Here is a 20,342-nt window from a genome sequence, read left to right on the forward strand (position 1 = left end):
GACTGAAAAGCTAAATTAACTACTTAAAGGTGCAATATGTAAGATTGGCCAACTGTGGAACTCATACTCCTTACAAATAGGGGGCAGCATATCACCAGAATAACCGCTAGCTGCTATCTGCTAGTACGCTCAGTGAAGCTCCGTGCTGCTAGTATTTGCAGCATGGAGCACCAGGGGAGGGATGTTGTTGTTGTTTACTATGGGACTAGGGGCTAGCTGGTTAGCATGCTAACTTTAATAGATATCTCTTCAACACAATATGAAGACATCAAAGCAGTTTCTTCTTCCCTTTCTGTTGATAATTCTAGCAAACATTTGAACAAATGAAAAACCAAAATTCTTAGATATGGCACCTTTAATACTTGGGTAACATATTGAAGAAAGTGGAATTTTCCCATCTGTTTTTACAATTATACATCAGGTCCAGTGTTACATAAACACTTTGAAAGCATCAAAGTACTCAATCAATGGAGAAATACACACAGTGGGGCCAGCTGGCTAGCTGGTTAGCATGCTTCAGTGGCTATCACTTCAACACAACATGAAGATCGCTTTGACAAGACAAGAAGTCTCATTTCTTCAGATTCTCTTACCTTTTTTTTTCTTTTACAAAAATTCACACCTTTAAAGAGACAAGCAATGAAAAATGAAGCGTTCAGTCAGCGGGGGATTAGAGGCGCCGCAGCGGTGGACTGTATGAGAAAAACAATGTGGGTTTTTTTTAACACTATAAGCACGTCGACATTTTCTACAAGACACCGAGAATAAAAAGCGTGAACCTGAAAATGAACATCACACTGGCCCCCTTCAGAAGCCCTCTTGGATAGGATGCAAGATACTTTGTGACAAGGATAAAAACAGGGCGGTTTGAGCCCATGAGAAGTTGACTCTGTGATATGATCTCATAGGATATGAAGCACTGCTGCAGGTTAAACCACCCAGCGGCGTATAAAACAGTCAAACCTGGCACGACATCTACAGCAGTAATATCAAAGCATCGCACCGAGTAAAACACCATTTTTACTGCACAAGGACTAGTTTTATTTCTGATACTTAAAGGGAATTTAAGATTTTGAACGCCAGACATTTACTTGGCATGGATCATGGTATCAGTACCTTTACATCAGTATAGAGGACTGAACATTTCTTCCACCACTCTCTGTATTGTATATTGTGCAGAGTATTTGGCACCAGTGGGCCAAGCACCTTCATGTACCCTTTAATTTTTATCTCTACTCTTTTCTCTCACAGTCCATTGATTTCTTTTTTGGCTGCAACTTTGTTGTATGCCAACAGCATATTTAGTATTGCTGCGGCTCACAGCTCCTCGCACCTTCTCCTTATCGTGTCTCTTCCCTATCCTCCCCAGCGGCGGGCTACCTTTTTATTTAACCTCACCTCATTTCAGAGCTACACTCGCTATCTCATAACTCTTATCGCGCCGGGCGAGCTCGTCTGCGCTCCATCTCGCAACACCTCTTGTCACCCAGCTGCGTCCGTCTACTTGCAAAAACAGCACCTTTTGATATCTTTTAAAAGGGGAACCGCTTCGGCTCAGCTTCCCTTTTACTAAATGTACGCTGCGTGAAACCCACAGGGTGATTTTTAAATTTTTTTTTAAATAATGTGAATTCTTTGGTCCGACAGCAACGAAGCCAAACCGCTGTTTGACTTTCAGATGCCAGGCTGAACTCTTTGCTCAGACCACTGAGGCCAACACTGATGCAAAGATGTAGGCTTGTGGATGTCAGGGAGAAAGCCAGTCGCTCGGGTTGATCGATGTTAATGCCAGGAGGCTGCAGAAAATCAAAAAAGGAGCCAGACGGGAGTGGCTGCAGAGATATTGATCATAAACCTTCTGACATCTGAAATATGACAGCCTCTGCTCCCCGTCACACACCCTCTCCCCACTCGATCTTCCAGACCCATCTAATCCTCGCACTTCTTTTGCATATACAACACCGGCCTGATGTTATTCTTCATGGCGGCGGGCCAAGCCATAACGACAGCTTTACAACTCACGCTGGTTGTTACGCTCTCATCATCGTAAAGAGGGTGTCTGTCGTTTTGGTTTTTACTTGTCCATACAAGCGTTAGATCAGGACCTATATTTAGCTTCATCACTTGAACATGTATCATGTGTCTGACACATGATGAAAGTGGAGTCAGAGTAGCGATAGCACCACAGGCGACAGTAAACACATCGCCCCGGAGACACTCTCATTTCAAACCGGCTTTTACTGTCGAAGGCAGCCCCACCCCGGGTCATCCCGAGTCTTGATAGTCTATCACTCATGCTACGTCGCTTGATATGTTTTCCCTCGGCAGTGTTTCTTTTGTCAGTGTGCAGATGGAGTTATACAAACACAACTGAATGGACGGTCGCTATCTGATCATCCAACTTAACTGAATTTTACTAGAAATGACTTCTCAACACTTATTACTTCTCTCAACATGTTTTGCTTTTTTATTTACATTTTTTCTGTTTTGTGAATTCTATATTCCTGCTCTTTTGTTGCATTGATGGAATGTAATTGAGTACTTCTCAACTTTGAGGTATTTGTACGTGTACCTGAGTATTTCTGATTTCTTTTACTGTATAATTTCACTCCACCAATTTTGGAGGCAAACGTACTTTTCTCTTTAACTCAATGTCATTTATTTAATATCTTTATTAATGACATACAACATACTGCATCATCTGATAATAATCATCTGTTTATAAATGATGAACACTGGATCGTGACTCATTGTGTATCATGTGTACATACATGTACCTTTTATACTAAAGTACATTTAATATCAGATACATAAAGACTTTTAATCAAGTACAATTTATAGGGGTGTCTTTCACTTTTACCAAAGTAATGTTTCTACAACACTGTCAACCTGATTAATCTTTCATGCTAAGTTGATTTTATTATGCAGCACTTTTTGACTTTTGTTTTGAAAAGAACTCCATCAGTAAATCTTAAACTTCCTTGCATGTTTTACACCATGTGGTGAGAGAGGCAGTCAGATCTCCTGTTTAAGCAAAAGTATACCACAATGTAAAGACACTAATATGCAAATAATGCATTAAAACACTCCCTGTTCAGTATCATTAGCACAATACACTTCAAGTCTAAAGGTGAAATTATTCAATGCGCAGGCAAAATTCACTTCTTCCAGCGGTGCATTATTATATACGATAATACGGGAATGTTATTATTGACACATTAATATGTATGAGGCCTTTCCGTGCCGTCACCGCCTGCAGAGAAGATAATTTACCCAATTATAGAAACGGTCGGGTGGTTTAATTCACAGTATAACAATGCATCACACCTTCTATGCTCTTCTTATTCAAAAGCCGTATTCTGCAAAGTAAATAGCAACTTGAACTTCAAAAGAAACGCAGGACAGCAAAAAATATGAACTAGCTTCAGATTAAAAAACTTAAATGTGCGGCGTGTAGTTTTGGGGAAGGAATTTTAATCAAAGGGAGAAAGATCTTCATGGACTGATCTCTCTATGCCTAACTAATCTAAATAAACAGACTCTTCCCGTTAAGATCGCCTGGTTTCAAATTACTATCAGTTGAGAATGAATTACACACACTAAACAGACATGTTTGAGCATAAGCACATTCCTTGACCACATATTCATCATGTAGTCATCATTTGTAATCTCCACGTCACACATTGCTGATCAGCTCAGCAGGGATAATGTGACAGTTTAGTCTCCGGTGGCATCTTTTTCATTAAACCTTCGAAATTGCGTTATTACCACGTTTGAAAATAAATGTTTGGGCGTCTGCGACCGAACGTGCTCCCTCACTGCTTTGCACCTGCATTTCCACTGCGTCGGCTGGCTGGCGCGTCGATAACTTTGCCGAGCAGCGTCTTCGTCTGTGGTGAACAACACGGACATACTCGTTTGTATTTGGGGCATGCGTCGACAGCCAGACTCCTCGACTGTCAGCGAAGCGTGAGCCAGCCCTCACCTGACCGGCTGCGTGTTATCTGGAGTTCCTGAATCTCCTCTCACGAGTTCACAAAAAAAGCCCAAAATATGCCATGGCAGTCTGACATTACCATATAAGAGCAATGAGGGCCCCAGAGAGCGCGCTCTGCTGCCGGGTTGGGTGGTAGGTCAATGCCTGATCAGAGCGAGTAAACACATGTTAGTATGAAAGTGTGTCGGTACCACGGTGTTGTAGCCAAGAGACGCCGAGCAAAATATTTTTCTAACGCTGTTTACCCAACTGCAGCAGATGAGAGCGTGTAACTGGTTGTGTGACTTCTTATGAAAAATGGCATCCTGTTGTGTACAAACACTGTACCTTAGAATGCACGGCTGTCTGGGCCCCACGGCACATCTGTGCATTGCACAAGTAGTGCAGCGTTGCACGTAAAAATCAGAGGATCGGGTCGTCTACAGATCCGTTAAATCCTGCAACGTAACCACATCACAATGATCGCACTGTCCTGGGATTGTTTACATCACCAGGGACCACACACTGACAGCTTGATTACCTTAGTTTTTTTTTGTGTGGTCGGTGGTAGATTTTGGCTCGGGGCGGACGGTGGCCCCGTGATGGATGTGGTTTTGCCAGCTCCCACTGTAAATCTCCACCAAATAAAGCTCGGTATCTGTCCTCACCGTGATCACCCTGTGGGGGCCTCCCCTGCCACCAACACTGTCCCATAGGCAAAAAGAAACACACTTTGTCCTCCACAGCTGCCATTACTCTCTACACTCGACTCTTCCCTCTGTTCTCCTCCATTAACGAACTGCCTGCTATTCAACAGCGTTCCCCCCCCCGAAGGTGCTGAAATGCAGTGAAGAAAAAAAACAAAACTCTTTTTTTCTAATTCTAGAATAAAGAGAGAAGGATGTGAGAGAGAAAAGAGGTGAAAGGTGGCTGCGGAGGGAGGGAGGAGATACTGGCAGGCGTCCCAACTTTGTGCAAGTCAAGATTTGACACTCGGGCTCAAAAGCACTGGCGCTGGCTTGAGATTCGGTGCTGGCTGGATCTAACCTTCCTTTTAATTTGATCACGTGTGCACAGAGAACAGAGAGCTGTATATATATATTCCACAAATAAAAAGATGCACATGCATAAAGATGTGGTCCTGCAGTCGCAGCGGCTCCCTTTTTTGACTATGAAACAAAAGCCAATAACCAACAAACGGAAACAACAGCTAAAACAGCCACCTACTCGAAAAAGGTCTCCGTTGCCTTCAGGCTCTCTAACACAGAGACACACAGATACACGCACACACATTTGCCAAGGCCGGCGTTGCAGTTTGCACCTCAAAGCCAGGAAATCAAAAGCCGTTTGTATTCACGGGCGCTGTGCGGAGGAAGAGGGTTGGTCGGCTTCCTGTGCCCATCGCACCGCGCAGCCCCCGGGGTCCTGGCGACAGCCTCACAAGCCCCGTCTGCATCAATAACCCCCACACTATTGTGACGGACACAAAAGCTGTCTTAGGATAAGCCAGGAGAAAAAAGGTGCCACTCTTTATTCCTCCCTCGTCCCCCCTCGTTTCCTCCCGGCTGCGCTGGAGAATAAAGTCAACAGCAGCGCGGAGACAGACGAGGGCGCGGGGCGAGGAGGCTCCGCACGCACGCCTCCAAAACCAACAGCGCTCGGGAAGCAAAGTTGACCAACGCTATGAATCTTGAGAGGACCGTGTTGAGTGTTCATGGCATCGTCTGGCACATTTTAAATATCAAAATTTATTGACAAAGATACATGTGGCCCCGAGTATCCTGTACAGGTGATTCACTTCCCTTTTTCTCGACAAACAGCCGACCACATTACGGATTTACAAAGGCATTAGTACAGACATCAAACACCTACGTCATCTGACGGGTAAAATATGTACAGAAGAGAGTTCCACGATCATTTACAACAGATAGAAAATGATTATCCGTCCAAACACGGGCACAGTGCAGTATTTACTTTGAGGTATCTCATACAAACAAGTCTTCAATGTGTTGATGGAGTCACAACGCAGGTGAGGGAGTGTGTGTTTGTGTGTGTGTGTGTGTGTTCCGCTCAGTTAAAGGTGCACTATGTCTTTCTAGGGAAGAAATTTGAGATCTTCGGTGACTGATTATTTCATGCCTGAGCCAAACTCTCTTTGTTTTCATGACTGAATAAACTGAATAAACAAACTCACCTCAACACAATTTCTTTCACTTTGTTTACATGTGGCAGACCCTGCCACCTTTCTAGTTTCAGACAGTTTTCTGGGGACATTATTGAATACCAAGTTTGAATTTCTTCACCAAAACGACACAGTGCCCCCCTTAAACAGTGATCATGTCACAGTTAGATCCTGGCAGTCGGCTAGTTGGACTCGTGCACTAAAATGTGTGAATTAGTGAACAAAAAACAGCTAACAACACAAACTCATCTAGAAACGTCACAACATCCTGTACAGTACACCTCAAATGAAAAAACAAAACAAACAAAAAAAAACATTCATTGTTTCATTTACACAAAAATACTGTAAGTATTATCTTCTCGTTTCTTTAACAGGGAGAGGGGAAGAAAGACTTGCGGTAACACAGCCGTCGCAGGCCTCAACCTCAGAGCTGTCAAAATGAAAAACTGGTCGACCACGTTCCTCGCCCCAGTCAGTAATAGATGGAGGAAGAAATGAGGAGTGATAGGTAGCCCTCCGAGCAGAGACTCCCCCAGTCATAGTGCATTACAACGTCTGCGCGGGCCCGTCCGTGCAGCCATCTCGGCTTCAGTGCATTTACTCCTCTTCCCTCTAAAAGCCATCCCAGGTACACTTCCTTAACCACGAGCTCTCACCTGCTTAATGGCTATTGATTTAGCATCAGGAGCAGAGCGCTGTCCGTTCTCAGTCCTGTTTCTCGCACAGCAAATTGATGAACGGGACGCTACAGCTTGTGGGGGGAAACCTATTTCCTCCCAGCTCGCCTGCTCACGACGTTCATTTTGTCAACGGTGTGAGCAACGCTAACTACTCGATGAGGATGAAGAGTGATGGCTCTAACGTTTAGAGTACGATACGTTACGATACGGTACGACAGCTTATCAACACAGCGAGCGATGGTTATCACAGGGTTAAATATGGACAGTTCTATGAACCATCGTCGGTTTAATTTTACACACAGTGCATTTCATCAATCATGGCTTCTGAGGCGACCGCGGGTCACAGGTCACGGCCTGCGGTCGCCGTTCTCCACATACTCGGCCAGGCTGTTCAGAGCCGTCTCCTCGCTCTTGGACTGAAGGACGTGGTCGCCCTTCCTGGAGGGTTTCTTAGTGGCCCGCGACAGCTTCCTCCTGAACGTGTCTCCGGCCAGGAAGTAAAGGATAGGATCCACGCAGCTGTTGAGGCTCGCCAGCCCCCGCGTCACCTGGTAGGTGGCGTAGACGCGGTTGTTGAACTCGCACATGTCGGGGCTCTGGAAGTACAGCCTGGCCCGCATATTCAGGTTCTTCATCACGTGGAAGGGCAGGTAGGAGACGGCGAAGACTGCCAGCACGATGATGACCAGGTGGATGGATTTCTGGCGCAGGTGAGCGTTGTTCATGTCGTTGCAGATCAACGCTTTGACGATCATGCCGTAGCAGCAGAATATGATGATGAACGGGATGCAGAAGCCGAACACGGTCAGAGTCATGCTGTAGATGAAGTAACCGGGGAGCTCATCCTCGGTGGTGGTGTCGTAGCAGGTTGTCGCGTTGCGCTTAGAGCCCGTCCTGGAGTAATAAAGGATGGGGGAGATGGCTATGACGACCACCGCCCACACCAAGGCGCTGGTGATGACCGCGTTTTTCTTCTTCAGCCGGCCCAGAGACTTGAGCGGGTGCACCACCCCGGTGTACCTGTGCACGCTGATGCAGGTCAGAAACAGGATACTCCCGTAGAGGTTCACGTGGAATATGAAGCGCTGCAGGCGGCACAGCACGTCGCCGAATATCCAGTCGGTCTTGTTGAAGTAGTAGAAGATGAGGAAGGGCAGCGAGAGGACGTAGCAGAAGTCAGCCAGGGCCAGGTTGAACATGTAGACGGAGATGCTGCTCCAGGGTCTCATGTGGCACACGAACATCCAGATGGCCAGGCTGTTGCCCACCAGCCCAGTGATGAAGACCATGATGTAGACGGTGGGCAGGTAGTAGAACTGGAAGCCCGTCTTGGTGAGGGAGCATCCTCCTCGCGTGTGGTTGTGGAGATCGGTGACATTCAGGAGCGAGGTCAGGTTCAGGTCTGCGGTCATGGCGTCAGGGGCAGAGGAAGGTCCTTTCACTGCAGGAGAGGAGATGGGGGGGGACACATTTTGATGCGTGAGCTGCCACTTAGACATCAGATAACAAGTCAGACACACCAGTGATCTGTCGCTCAGTGCTGCAGATGTTTGGGTTTGAATTTAAACCCAAGCAGTCATGCATTAAGTCACCATTCAAGCCTAAACTTCATTTTGCGGAACGCCTACGCACACACACACACACACACACACACATACACACATACAGAGAGAGAGAGAGAGAGAGAGAGAGAGAGAGAAGTGATTAACACATTGCAACACTCACCGCTGTGGTAGACTAGTATTCCACATTCCTATATCCTTCACAGTGGCGAAGATTTCAGTCAACACGCAGGACGGGGCGTTACGAGCTGTCAGGTGTCTCCAGTCAGTCTCCAAACACTGTTGCTGGAAATTGTTGAAAAGTTGCGACTTCTTTCACCCTTCCACACTTCAAGGGGCCGAAGAGGAAGAAGAAACGAAAAAGAAAAAAGTCTGCGGTCGACCCGTCACGTAAAAGAAAGGGCGACGATTTCCCACAACAACAGCGGCGGCGGCGGGACGCAGCAGAGACAGCTGCAGGCTCTGGCACGAAGAGCAGGAATCGCGAGCAGAGCAGAGCAGAGCTCCGCGAAGGCGAGGAGAGGAGAGGAGGCTGTGCGCGCTGCGGAGAGGAGAGGAGAGGGGAGGGGAGGGGAGGTGCGCGCAACACAACACCACTGAGCGCGCAGCTTCCCGTCTCCAAACGCGCTCTTTCTGTTCCTCCCTCCTCCCACTGGACCCTGATCAGATCCGACCTGCTGCCCGCCTGCCTGCCAGCCAGCCTGCACGGCAGAGATATTTGGAGTCAGTTTTTTCAAAATAGAAAAAAAAGAAAAGAAAATAAACATAAAAAATGTTTGGTATTTCCGTCCATCCAGGGAGAGAGATCGAGGCTAGATTTGCGCAAGCCAGTAGTATTAATTGGCCCATTACGCACAGATGCATCATGGAACGAGGTTGAGAAACAACATATCTGCTGTTTCAATTAGAAATTTCAAGAGGAAAAGAAACTTCAGCCCCCAAATCACATTCAGAGAAAAAAAAAAAAAAACGGTTTCAAAATGCTTTGTCAGAGCGCTGAGAGAGGGGAGAAAAAAATCATATATTATCATTTGAATGGGAAGTGGGCAGAGCTGCAATGGGCTCTGGTGATATGTCATGATTATTACAATTCCAATTTTTGCATGAAATATTCTCCCACAAACGACAGTCCATCACGAGCAGTCAGGAGCCATCGACTGAACACAAGCGAGAGAAGGTTACACGATAAGTTATTGCTTTTTTTTGCGTCAAGATGGTCATTCTTGTGTCTGAGATAGACAGAAAAGCAGACGGATGGGTGGATAGATGGATGTGTCTGACGGAGCCAAGGACAAAAACCGAACCCTGGCAGACGCAGCGGGCAGAAGGAGGGTGGTGGAGAATAGTGAAGGGAAAGGGAGAGAGCCAAAGGTTAAGTTCATCAAGCTGTGATGCCAAACATCTTTAAAAGCTGTAGAGAGGAGGAGTTAGCCAAGACTGTGGCAATAATCTAATGGGTGTTATTAGTAGGACAGTGAATAAATGCCCGCCATGAACTTGGTAGATGTCCATTACGGTCTACCAGAGGATATTAGTTTGATGGCTTCTTCCTGGAGCCGTGAAAGTCTCCTCTTTACAGTCTCTTCTTCTTGAAAACCAAAGAGGTCAGGAAAGCAACACAGAGTCATATTAACTTCTTGAGCGTGTGCAGACAAAAGCAAATGGTGACACTCTTATTGTCCTGGTCCTGGTAGCGACAGTCAATTTACTAGTAAGTGACTAAGAAACTGGGAGGAGACCCCCGAGAGGAGCTGGAGGCAGGGAATGTAAGGAGTAACCTGCTCAACCTGCTGCCACCGTGACCAAAACTGGATAAGCGGATGAAAATCGATGGATGGTTGGTTGGATGGTTTTAGAGAGGATGTGTAATTCGGCATTTATTATTATCACAAATGGTTAAAGCCCTCTACAGGTGGACTTTGGATTTGTTCTAATTAAATGCAGAGAGTCTTTGAGCAGCTGTTTTAGGGGAAATACCTCTAACAACCAGCAACAATCAACTCTGCAATACTAGTACTGCGACATTTCCTGGTTCCTCCCAGAAACTCCAATAAGAGAGCCGTATTTATGCCTGCAGTGTCAGAACAGCATCTCTGTTTTCACATTAATAGCATCAATCGAGTCTTTGGAAATGATTAGTTAACCTCTTGAACCGTGAGTTCAGACATTTTTTATCCTGTAATAGTCTCGTTCCAACATGCAACATGATGCTACATCACATCTGATGGAGGATTCAAGCTGTCTTGTGCGTCATCTTATACATTTTCTAACTTCAATATCTCTGCAACACAATTGACACAACATCAACACATTTTAACATAACATCAAAACTACTGTTTCTTCACATTCTGCTGATCATTTGAATTCATTCTTGAATGTTTTAAACAACCATTCCTACACACTTGAACCTATAACTGATTCTAATTTTTGATGTGAAGCTTAAAAGTGATTCCCATCTAGTTTAGTGTTTTGGCTACAGAGGCTCCCTCTGCACAGAGTTGCTTATAACAATACAGTATGTTCATAAATCTAAAGTATTTCAGCTGTGTAATTGTACCTGTTCCATGAATGTAGCACATCATTTCACATGATTACATGTGAGATGTACCGTATTACCGGAATGGAAAACGTTAGAAAGAACAGCCAGAGAAGTCCCAATTAGAGCCTAATTGCATGAGAGTCTGAGAGAGGGGAAATATCTGAAGCAAATGAAGGGAAAATGGATGAGCACATTTTTACCCAGAATTATGCCTTTTTCACACTAATTTGGACAATTAGCTGTGGGCACTGAAATTCTTGTAAAGGCATGTTTGAGTGCCGCCCTATTGGAAACTTGCAGCATGACCATGCTGTAGTTATATAATCAGTTCAAGATATCTCACAGTGTACATCTGCCAAAGCACAGAGCGATGGAGCGTTGTGGTTTCACACTGTGGTCTCTCCTTTGTGCACTGCCAACGCAGCAAGTGTGCAGCTGTCGGCACCGAGCCAAAGGATTCAGTCAACGCAGAATTCTGCAGATATTGATTGTGAAACTCATTCCTGCAACATAGCTGACGACGTGCGAGTACGACATGTGACATTTAAAGAGCATCTGCTTTACTCTGTCTGCTCTTATATCCTCGCCAAAAACGCCCCAAGTGTTGTCTTATGAGATCGACGTGAAATGAAGAGCGAGAGGTGAAATGTGCAGAGTCTCGAGGCAGAGGGAGCAAAGTTAAGCAAACGCTCGCTGCACTTGCCATTACATTTCCTGCCAAGGACCCTATCCTATTTGGCTCTGACCTCCATTTTCTGCACCACAGGCTGACAGGGACAGAGACGTATCGGCCACGGCTGGACGTGCGCTGGCAAGTCTCATTTGAATGTATTAAGCCGCTAACGTTGGCGAGTTCAGTGTACCTCAACCTCAATCGGAGGAGCTGCTGAGTGGTGCTTTTAAAATGGATTGTTGCAGCCCAGTTAACAGGATGAAATGTTAAGAGTTCACGTTTCTGAGAACCACAGAAACATTGTAACAGTACGTACCTATGTACCTTTTTAACGAGTGTGTCGAACATGTCGTGAAGTTCAGATTGTATGTGATTTCTTTTTGTATTTTTGATAAGTCATATCAAGAGGTTGAGGGGACAGAGTGGGTGGAGTTACAAGCAACAAGGCTGCCAAATCAGGGAACATTGCATTTGAACATGTATAGGCATGGCACCACTGGATATTTTTTAAGGACACCACAGGACTATTATCAGCTATGTTTTCTGGCGGCAAAACCTGATGGGATATATATATATATATGTATATATATATATACATATATATATATATATATATATATATATATATATATATATATATATATATATATATATATATATATATATATATATACATACATACAGATATATAGATATATATATAGTTTTTGTGAGTAACCAGAGCACAAGCACAGCGCTGTGATAAGAGACACATAAACCAATGAAGCCTAAAGAAACGTAAAGTTTCAACACAAAGTTTTGACTTATGTTTGGTTTTGCAGAAACAAACTTTGCTCAAATTCATTCTGGTGATTGGGTTGTTTGGGAAGACCCCAAATACATCAATTAATTGCTAAAACGATTGAAAAGATAATACTCTTTTATCAAAATGTGTCAGTTCTTTCTGTTACCCTTTTGAGTGCTTTCTTTTTACTGCATTCTATGTATTGTTGAATATAAAGAAAGAAAGTAAGAAAACATACATTAGAGGATCGTAAACACTGTCAGGATGAAGAAAACAACATTTGAGGCTCAGGTCTAACACAAAAAGCAATAAAAAGGAGTCACATTGCACACACAAGAAATCAATACATTAAATAATTGATAAAATGAGGTGTATTAAATAATACAAGCGATGTGTCTCAAAATCAGCCAGTAGAAACTGGTGTTGTCAAGTACTGAAATATCAATAAATATAGATACTGAATATTTGAAGTGGTTTCAATACTCCTGTTTTGCAGTATTGATACTCCAGCCCAAAAGGTTTCGTCAATTTTTCCCTGTGGTATCAAATATCAACATTATTTTGGGTGTTGTATCAAATTTAGAAATTTCTACATCGTGACAAGACAATAGAAACTGAATGGAAATAATGTAGAAAAGTTTGTCTCATTCACACGGAATTATTGATGCTAAACTTTTTTGGAGGCCTTTTCGGACTTCTCATTGAAATTTCGCTAAAATGTGAGTTCACAGTTTATTCGTCAAACAGATTTTGATTAAACAGTTTCACATCAAGGTGGGTTGTTGCTTCATCACACAGTCTTCCACGGCGGATGAAGTTTGCCCAGTTATGATGAGGAAAAACGTAAAAAGTATATTTCAGGTTATGCAAAAGAATATCTACTCGTCAGGTTGTCTAGGTCATCTGTGGAAAAAAAAACATAACTGAATTATGTATTTTGCCTCATATCTCCTAAACCAGACAAGGTGATGTCTACCCCGATGTTGTGGTGCTCAAGGATTATATTGATACCTGGGGTCAGAAAATGGGTGAGAACTGAAATTCATGATTCAAAACACAGACAGGTGTGGAATCAGGTTTACTGACCGTATTCAGAAAAGAGTTAGGGAGGCACAAAATATCACAATCTTCTTCATGTGCATAAAAGGTTCAATTCATAAACAATAAAATACACTTTCAACTCCAACTGAACATGCTATAACCAGCAGTTCAGCTTGGCAACCTGTGGTTAAATAAAGTGAGGATCTTGACTTTATCACTCTTTAGTACTCAAACTACACAAAAAAAAAACATAATTGTGCCATGAATACAAACACACAGATAACGGAATCACCATTGTCTTTATTAAATTGAAAAGCAGCCCTGTAACAGTGCTGCTACATTATTAACCTGGCCTGACTCCTACTCGGCTCACACTGTCACAGATTTTGGTGAGTCAGGTGTTCCCGGTCAGAACCAATCCATGTCTGAGGGAGCGCCGCTGACCTGCACATGCTTCCAGGTGTGAAGCCAGATAAGGACGGAGGTGAAATTACCTTCTGCGGCTGCCGTCCCCTCGCCCAGTGTAGCTTACGGATCACTGCCTTCCGGTCCGAAACATCCTAACCGCTGTTTTTCATTCGGTCTCAAGTGTGTAACGAGCAAAAAAAATAAAATAAATAAATAAATACACCGGAAAGCGTGACATTATTTGCAGGCACTTTAAAACAGGTCTTTACTGGCGAGATACAGCTGGAGTACTTTGCACATTCTCAGCTCTAACAAGCCCACTGGGTCCTGTTGTTTCTCAGCTGCACTGCTGCTTTCAGTCCCATCGACAGAAGTCTCAGCGCTGATTGGCTGTAATAACACTTCTCTCCACATCCCAGTTGTAATCATAACGACAAGTGTAAAGGTAAGGGAAATTATATTTGTCTCGGGCTCTGACCTGTATTTCCTTACATCCCGCTTCGATGGCTCGTCTGACAACCCAATCACCACCGGGCTCTGGACGGCTAATGCGTGTTTCCTGCCTTCCATGCGATTCTGCTTAACCGTGGTGGAACGGAGGTCTCTGCAGAAAATCAGACTTGCACCAGCGTGCATCCGTCTCATTAGGAAAATCTAATTTCACGAATTAGCAAATGACTTTTCCTCTTTGCTGTTATAGTCCAACAATCTCTCGTGCTCCCTGTCTTTATCTCCTTTGTTCTCCATTCGTCTGTATGTTTCTCTTCGTTAATTCATTTCTTTGTCTGCCTTTGTTCTTACACTATGTGTATATATATATATATATCTATATATATATATATATATATATATCTTTCTATTAAATTCACTGCTTTCTTTATTTTGCTTCATCCAGTTCCAGGCTCATCACATGCCCGCAAGGAGACCACCACACACAACGGGCGCGTGATTCTGATGAGCATCTCGTCTGGTATTGATCTCCCTTATCAGCCGTCCCACAGACCACGCTGGAAAATAATGAATTCTTCTTTTGTCTCTCTTTTTTTTTTTTTCTGTCACTCTGCATCGCTCAACCGTCCCGCCTCCCTTTGCGATTCCGTCTTTTATGTCCCTCTTTGCTCTTCCCTTCGATTCATGCTTATACGTTTCGGATGAGCGTCCGCGCACCTTGCTCTCCTCGCCTGCAAAAGTCGAGGTGAGCTTTCGCCTGCATTGGAAAACCCTGAGCAGCCTGCAGTTCCCCATGCTTGCTCCGTGTTTCCAGCCTAAACACCCATTACTACTGGCATCCTATACACTGGGCCTGGGAGAGCAAAACAATTTAGCCACATTTCCAGTAATAGCACATCTGATAGCCTGGCTGACTCTTTCCCCCTGGGACCTGCTATAATGACGCTCCACGGCTCACTTGGTAACAAACTTGATGCCGAACACGGTGTGATCAGCGCATCGGCTGTCAGAAATGTTGATTTTGTGTTTGTGCGACTGGATTTCGATCAGAGCGCTGACAGTTTTTTAATCTTGCATATTTGGAATCAAAGCATAATATTTATGATATGGAATATTTCAGCTCAGACGTTTTGTAAGTGGATGTTAGCATGCTTGCAGAATGAATAAACATATGCGGGCCTAACAGTGATGATCTGTTTGGTCCACATGAATATAAACTCATGTTCCATCTCATAAATTAGTGGACACTGTGCTAATGGATGAAAAAGTGTGTTTGTACTATAGAAGATCTGATATCCCTCATCATTAGTTACGATTCGACTGCTTTGCAATCACACAAGCGAAACAGTTTACTTATATTTGACATTTTCACACAAACAGTGAAGCAAACAACTACTTGTATTTGGAAGGAGTCATGTGTGGTGATGAACCCGCACATTATCACTTGTCGCTGCATTTCTTCTCATCACTCAGCTCATTGCTTTTGTTTTAGGGCCCACGGATCGACTGTTTTGGATGTTTCTGACCACTCTCGTTAGCATTGTTTCCAGCCACAGCTATCAAAAAAATGCTATAAAACAAAAATAAAAAAATAAAAACAACAAACTCTTTATGCTACCTTCCCAGCACCAAACAGCAGGCAGACAAAATTCACAACTAACTTGAAAAAACATAGCAAGGCATTTAGCAGTTAAAGAGCCAGGGAGTTGGTGGGGACCAAAAATGGAGCTAAAAGCAGAGTGAAAATTGGACCAAGTTCTGCCTAAATGGTCTCTCAATCAAAACAGGACAAAAGATGTAAGTAGTGTGGGATCATGGGAGTTGTTGTCTTCATTTTGAAACAGCCACCACAGCTGATGAAAGTCCATCTACACAAATCGGGAAGAAATGTTCTCTGTTGAGATAATGTTTTTAAAAGTTTTGCTTGTGTTATGTTTGGTCACCTTCACCGACGTCATTTCTCACTCTCTGACCCTCTCCAGGGAGTAAAAATGTGAGCCACTGCCACGACTGACTGCTTTAGCAGCTAACCTGCTAACATTTGCACACAGCATGCACCACCAGCAGTAGTGATTGTCAACTAGGCATTCACACTTACCTCTCAGCTGGCCAGCAAGAGCTGCGTGGCTCTCCTCATGTGATTGCCGGAGAACTAGCATTCACACTGGATGGACCTTAAAAGAAAGGTCAGCTAAGTCAGGTGGACTCATAGTTTTTAGTAAACAGCTGCAGTGTGTTCTCACACATACACGCACACACACACACACACAACACACACACACACACACACACACACACACACACACACACAAAGGTCAGCTGCTCCCCAGGGCCCCTCTGACTGCAACTGTGATCAACAGGCTAAACCTTATGACCAACCCCACATGCGGCCCAATGCTCCATCTTCTCTTCTTTTTATTCCGTCGCCCTTATTCCACCTTCCTATCACTCTATCTGCATTTCTCATAACTACTATCTGTCTATCTCGAACAAATGGAAAAAAGGTATCATTTACTTTTGCCGGTCCACGCCGAGCAAAACTGATTTTTCTATAATCTGATCAATGAAGCTGAATGTCACAGAGCCTTTCTGTCAAGCAGAGAGAAGGTCAGTGTGTCTGTTCTGTTCTGTCTACATTTTTTTCTTTATTACTTCCTAAATATTCAATAGATATTACGTAATCGGAATTAAAAAAATCCTTTCCCTGTACTAATCCCAGTTTAAAGACTCGGCATCAGACTTCCCATACATAGTTTCTTCTCAGGTCACGAACACCTCATTAGAAGAAAACAGAAGAACTTGTTTGTAAATCGTGGTGCCGTGAATCAGCGTTTCCAAGGTATGGTAATGACACCCACTGACTCTAATTTATAACAGTCCTCCTGGTAACCTATGAGCCCGTCTGGTTCCTCCCTTCCAACGAATGGATGTATTATTTTTATTCACTTGTTTATTTTCCTGCATCATTCCTCTCCCTTCAGCCAATCCATATAAAGCCAAATGAGATCCGTCTGGACCTCAAACAACCAGACCACAAGGTTTATGTGCACGTCAGCAAGCCAACACGTTCATTAAAGCCATTTTATAGGCTTTATGTAATTGAGCTGGAAGTTATGTGTGAAACAAAACAAACGATAATGCTCACAATGCATCAAGATTGTCCATTCATCAGACTATTATGCACATGTATCAATCCCCACACCATTCAGAGGCATCAGCTATCCCCTAACAGATCCCAATGAGACTGATTATTAAAAAGGATTGAGAGCATCAAGAGTGCATGTCAACATACTGGCAGCAGAGAGAGCCAGTGATGCACAAAGTGAGATTAAATAAAGGAAAATTAGTTTTATAAAGAGAGTGTGAGAAGAAAAGGCCCCCAAATAATCCTGAATTCTTGTGATTTCCAATGTTCTAGTATGTTTTTAATCCGTGTTGTAAGAGTAGATGGTGAGAGTTGCTTCTGGGAGTTGACAGCGAGTCTAGTGGCAATTAAGGAAGTGAATGCTCCAGTGAAGCGAGCTGGAGTAAATTCAGTTAATTCACAAATGGGTTTGAGGGATAAATATGATTTTGACACATTTTTGACAAGACCAAAATGAAAAGTGCTGTGTTAGTTAAATGGAGTTGTAGACCATGTCCGACTGTAAGAGAAAGTACTTTATGGGTTAGATTCACTGAGCTTTTCTTCTTGGTGACCAAATTCTAACTTCTTTCAAAAAAGAACACAGAACATCAAACAATAGTTATATTAATAGGGGGAGGGAGGGAGGCCATGGTTGACCAACTGTTCTGTTAAGAAACTAGTCATGCACCACATTAAATCCTTCTTTCCTCCCACTCTGGACCCCCATGCTAACAGGTCTGCCGACCGTCTCCTCCTCTCAGAATCTCCTCTGCCCTCCACTCGGCCCTCACCCACCTGGATGTGAGAATGCTGTTCATAGATTTCAGTTCAGCAATCGATACTATCATCCCTCAGCAGCTGATAAGGAAACTGAGCCTGCTGGCACTGAACACCTCACTCTATAACTGAATACTCACACATTTTCAAAGCGAACCAAGCGTTGGTTCTGGGCTGGTATTACTGCTGGTTTTAACCTTTTAAGAACCAGTTTGTTTTTCTCGGGGCATGTGTGCCACTGAATCAACCCTCACCCCTTTGCTTTTGACTACATTGGCATCCAAACGCAGCTGATCCTCTGACCACTGTACCGTTTATTTGGCTCCCATAGAGAAAATATTTGTTGTTTATTCTCCTAATGATAAGTCACATCATGCTACACAAGCTCTGTTTTGTGTTGTTTCAAATGAGGGTCATAAGTGGTTTTAATGGGACAATGGTCACAATAACTTTACCTCCAGCCTCCAGGGATGTAAGCAGTTCTTTACTCCGGGCAAATGCCTGAATCTCCTTGGTCGAAAAGAGGTAATTGAGCACCACCATGCCAAGTATGTGTGCTCAGTCCCCTGCTCTTAATCCTGCCGACCCGTGACTGTGTGCGCCAAATTATCGATCAAACCACTTGATGGGATATGAGAACGACAGGAAATTTACATTGAATTTTCTTTCAGCGAAGAAACTATCTGCTCAGGCATCATTGGGAGCTTTCTGGCCAGGTGCATCACCGCGTTGTTCGGGAGCCTCACTGCGTCCAACCACAAGACCCTGCAGTGTAAAGTGAACACGGCTGGCAAGATCACTGGTGCCTCGCTCCCCTACCTCCTGGACATTTACAACAACCGCCCAGTCTGCAAAAACCACCAGCATCGCAAGTGACCCCCCATCCATCCCTCCACACAGCCTCTTCAGTCTCCCGCCATCTGGTAGGAGATACTGGAGCCTTCGAGCCTGCTGCGCCAGACAGTGTAACAGCTTCATTCATCAGGCTGTCAGGATGCTGAACACTCTCCCATCTGCTTCTACAGAGTCTGACTGCGACATTCCCCCCCCCCCCACACACATGCACACCCAGAGGACAATTTTACTGCTCAAAGCTTGCTCCTTTATGGCTATGGAGCCGTAAAGGAGCTCAATGAGAGTTCTCATTTCAGTGTTGTTGTAGTCTTTTTTGGTCTCAAACATTTCTCATTTGTTTCTCCTAAAATTTCTTAGGAGCAATAGGTGAGACTTGAGACTTTACCGCTTAAACCTTGCTCCTTTCCAGCACTGGGGAGACATTCTGAAAGTTCATTGAGAGCTTGATGAGATCTCCTTTGAAACTTACAGGGAACCCAAGTTGAGATTTTCTGCACCTGTTTCTCAGGAGAAACAATTGAGAAACAGGAGAAATCAGCCACAGCCTCACTTTGGTCTCACATAGATCTCATAGTTGTCTAGGAGAAAGGAATGAGACACTACTGAGATCTCTTTTCCAATTTTCGTTTCCTCTGGGCACACACTCAACATTGTACAGAACACTATGACAAATTCATGCTAATTACTCATTTGCATATTTGCACTATATTTATTCGTATTTTGTTTACGTTGGTTTCTAAACCCTAGCTTTGTTTCAGTACTTTTATATGCCAACATGAGGGTCCTCTGTATATCCTGCACATCTAATTGACGGTGAGGTTAACTTTGACTTTTTGTTTTTGTTTTTTTCTGGTCGGGACGATATGTTGTTTTTAAGTGTTGTTTAGCTGATCGTAAGAGCTTTAAAACCCATACAAGTACATATACCATGACAATCCAAAACAATAACTTTGTTAATGAGACTCATACAAAGATACTTCAAACCAAACCACGACATCACCGGCCAGAAGAGCACACAGCAGAATATATTAAAGCTCTTTTATGCAGTGTCGACATTGGGAAATTAATTATTAATAAAATAAGATATTAATACATTTTAAATCAATATAAATGAGTCATAGGAAGCAAGAGAATTGCTGTCCGCACATCTTTCCTGAATAAATAGCAATAAAGTGCCTGCGCCTTTCAGTCTGCAGGAGGAGCGGCCGACATGACAACTGGATTTTGTAAATGTGCAATATAAAGGAATTTGGTTCAACGATATAAACAGAATGTGAGGGATTCACAG

The 20,342-nt window shown here is 43.7% G+C and overlaps 1 protein-coding gene across 1 annotated transcript; it reads right to left on the reverse strand.

The window, feature by feature from the left end:
- Nucleotides 1–2,654: 2,654 nt before the first annotated feature.
- On the reverse strand, nucleotides 2,655–9,006 carry p2ry1 (purinergic receptor P2Y1). Its single transcript, XM_030404805.1, has 2 exons — nucleotides 8,564–9,006; nucleotides 2,655–8,279 (listed from the first exon to the last, which is right to left on the reverse strand). The coding sequence occupies exon 2, from the start codon at nucleotides 8,248–8,250 to the stop codon at nucleotides 7,186–7,188; it is 1,065 nt and encodes a 354-aa protein (XP_030260665.1). The 5' UTR covers nucleotides 8,251–8,279; nucleotides 8,564–9,006; the 3' UTR covers nucleotides 2,655–7,185.
- Nucleotides 9,007–20,342: the final 11,336 nt, after the last annotated feature.

Source organism: Sparus aurata, chromosome 2, assembly GCF_900880675.1.
Source record: "Sparus aurata chromosome 2, fSpaAur1.1, whole genome shotgun sequence".
NCBI classification, from domain to species: domain Eukaryota; kingdom Metazoa; phylum Chordata; class Actinopteri; order Spariformes; family Sparidae; genus Sparus; species Sparus aurata.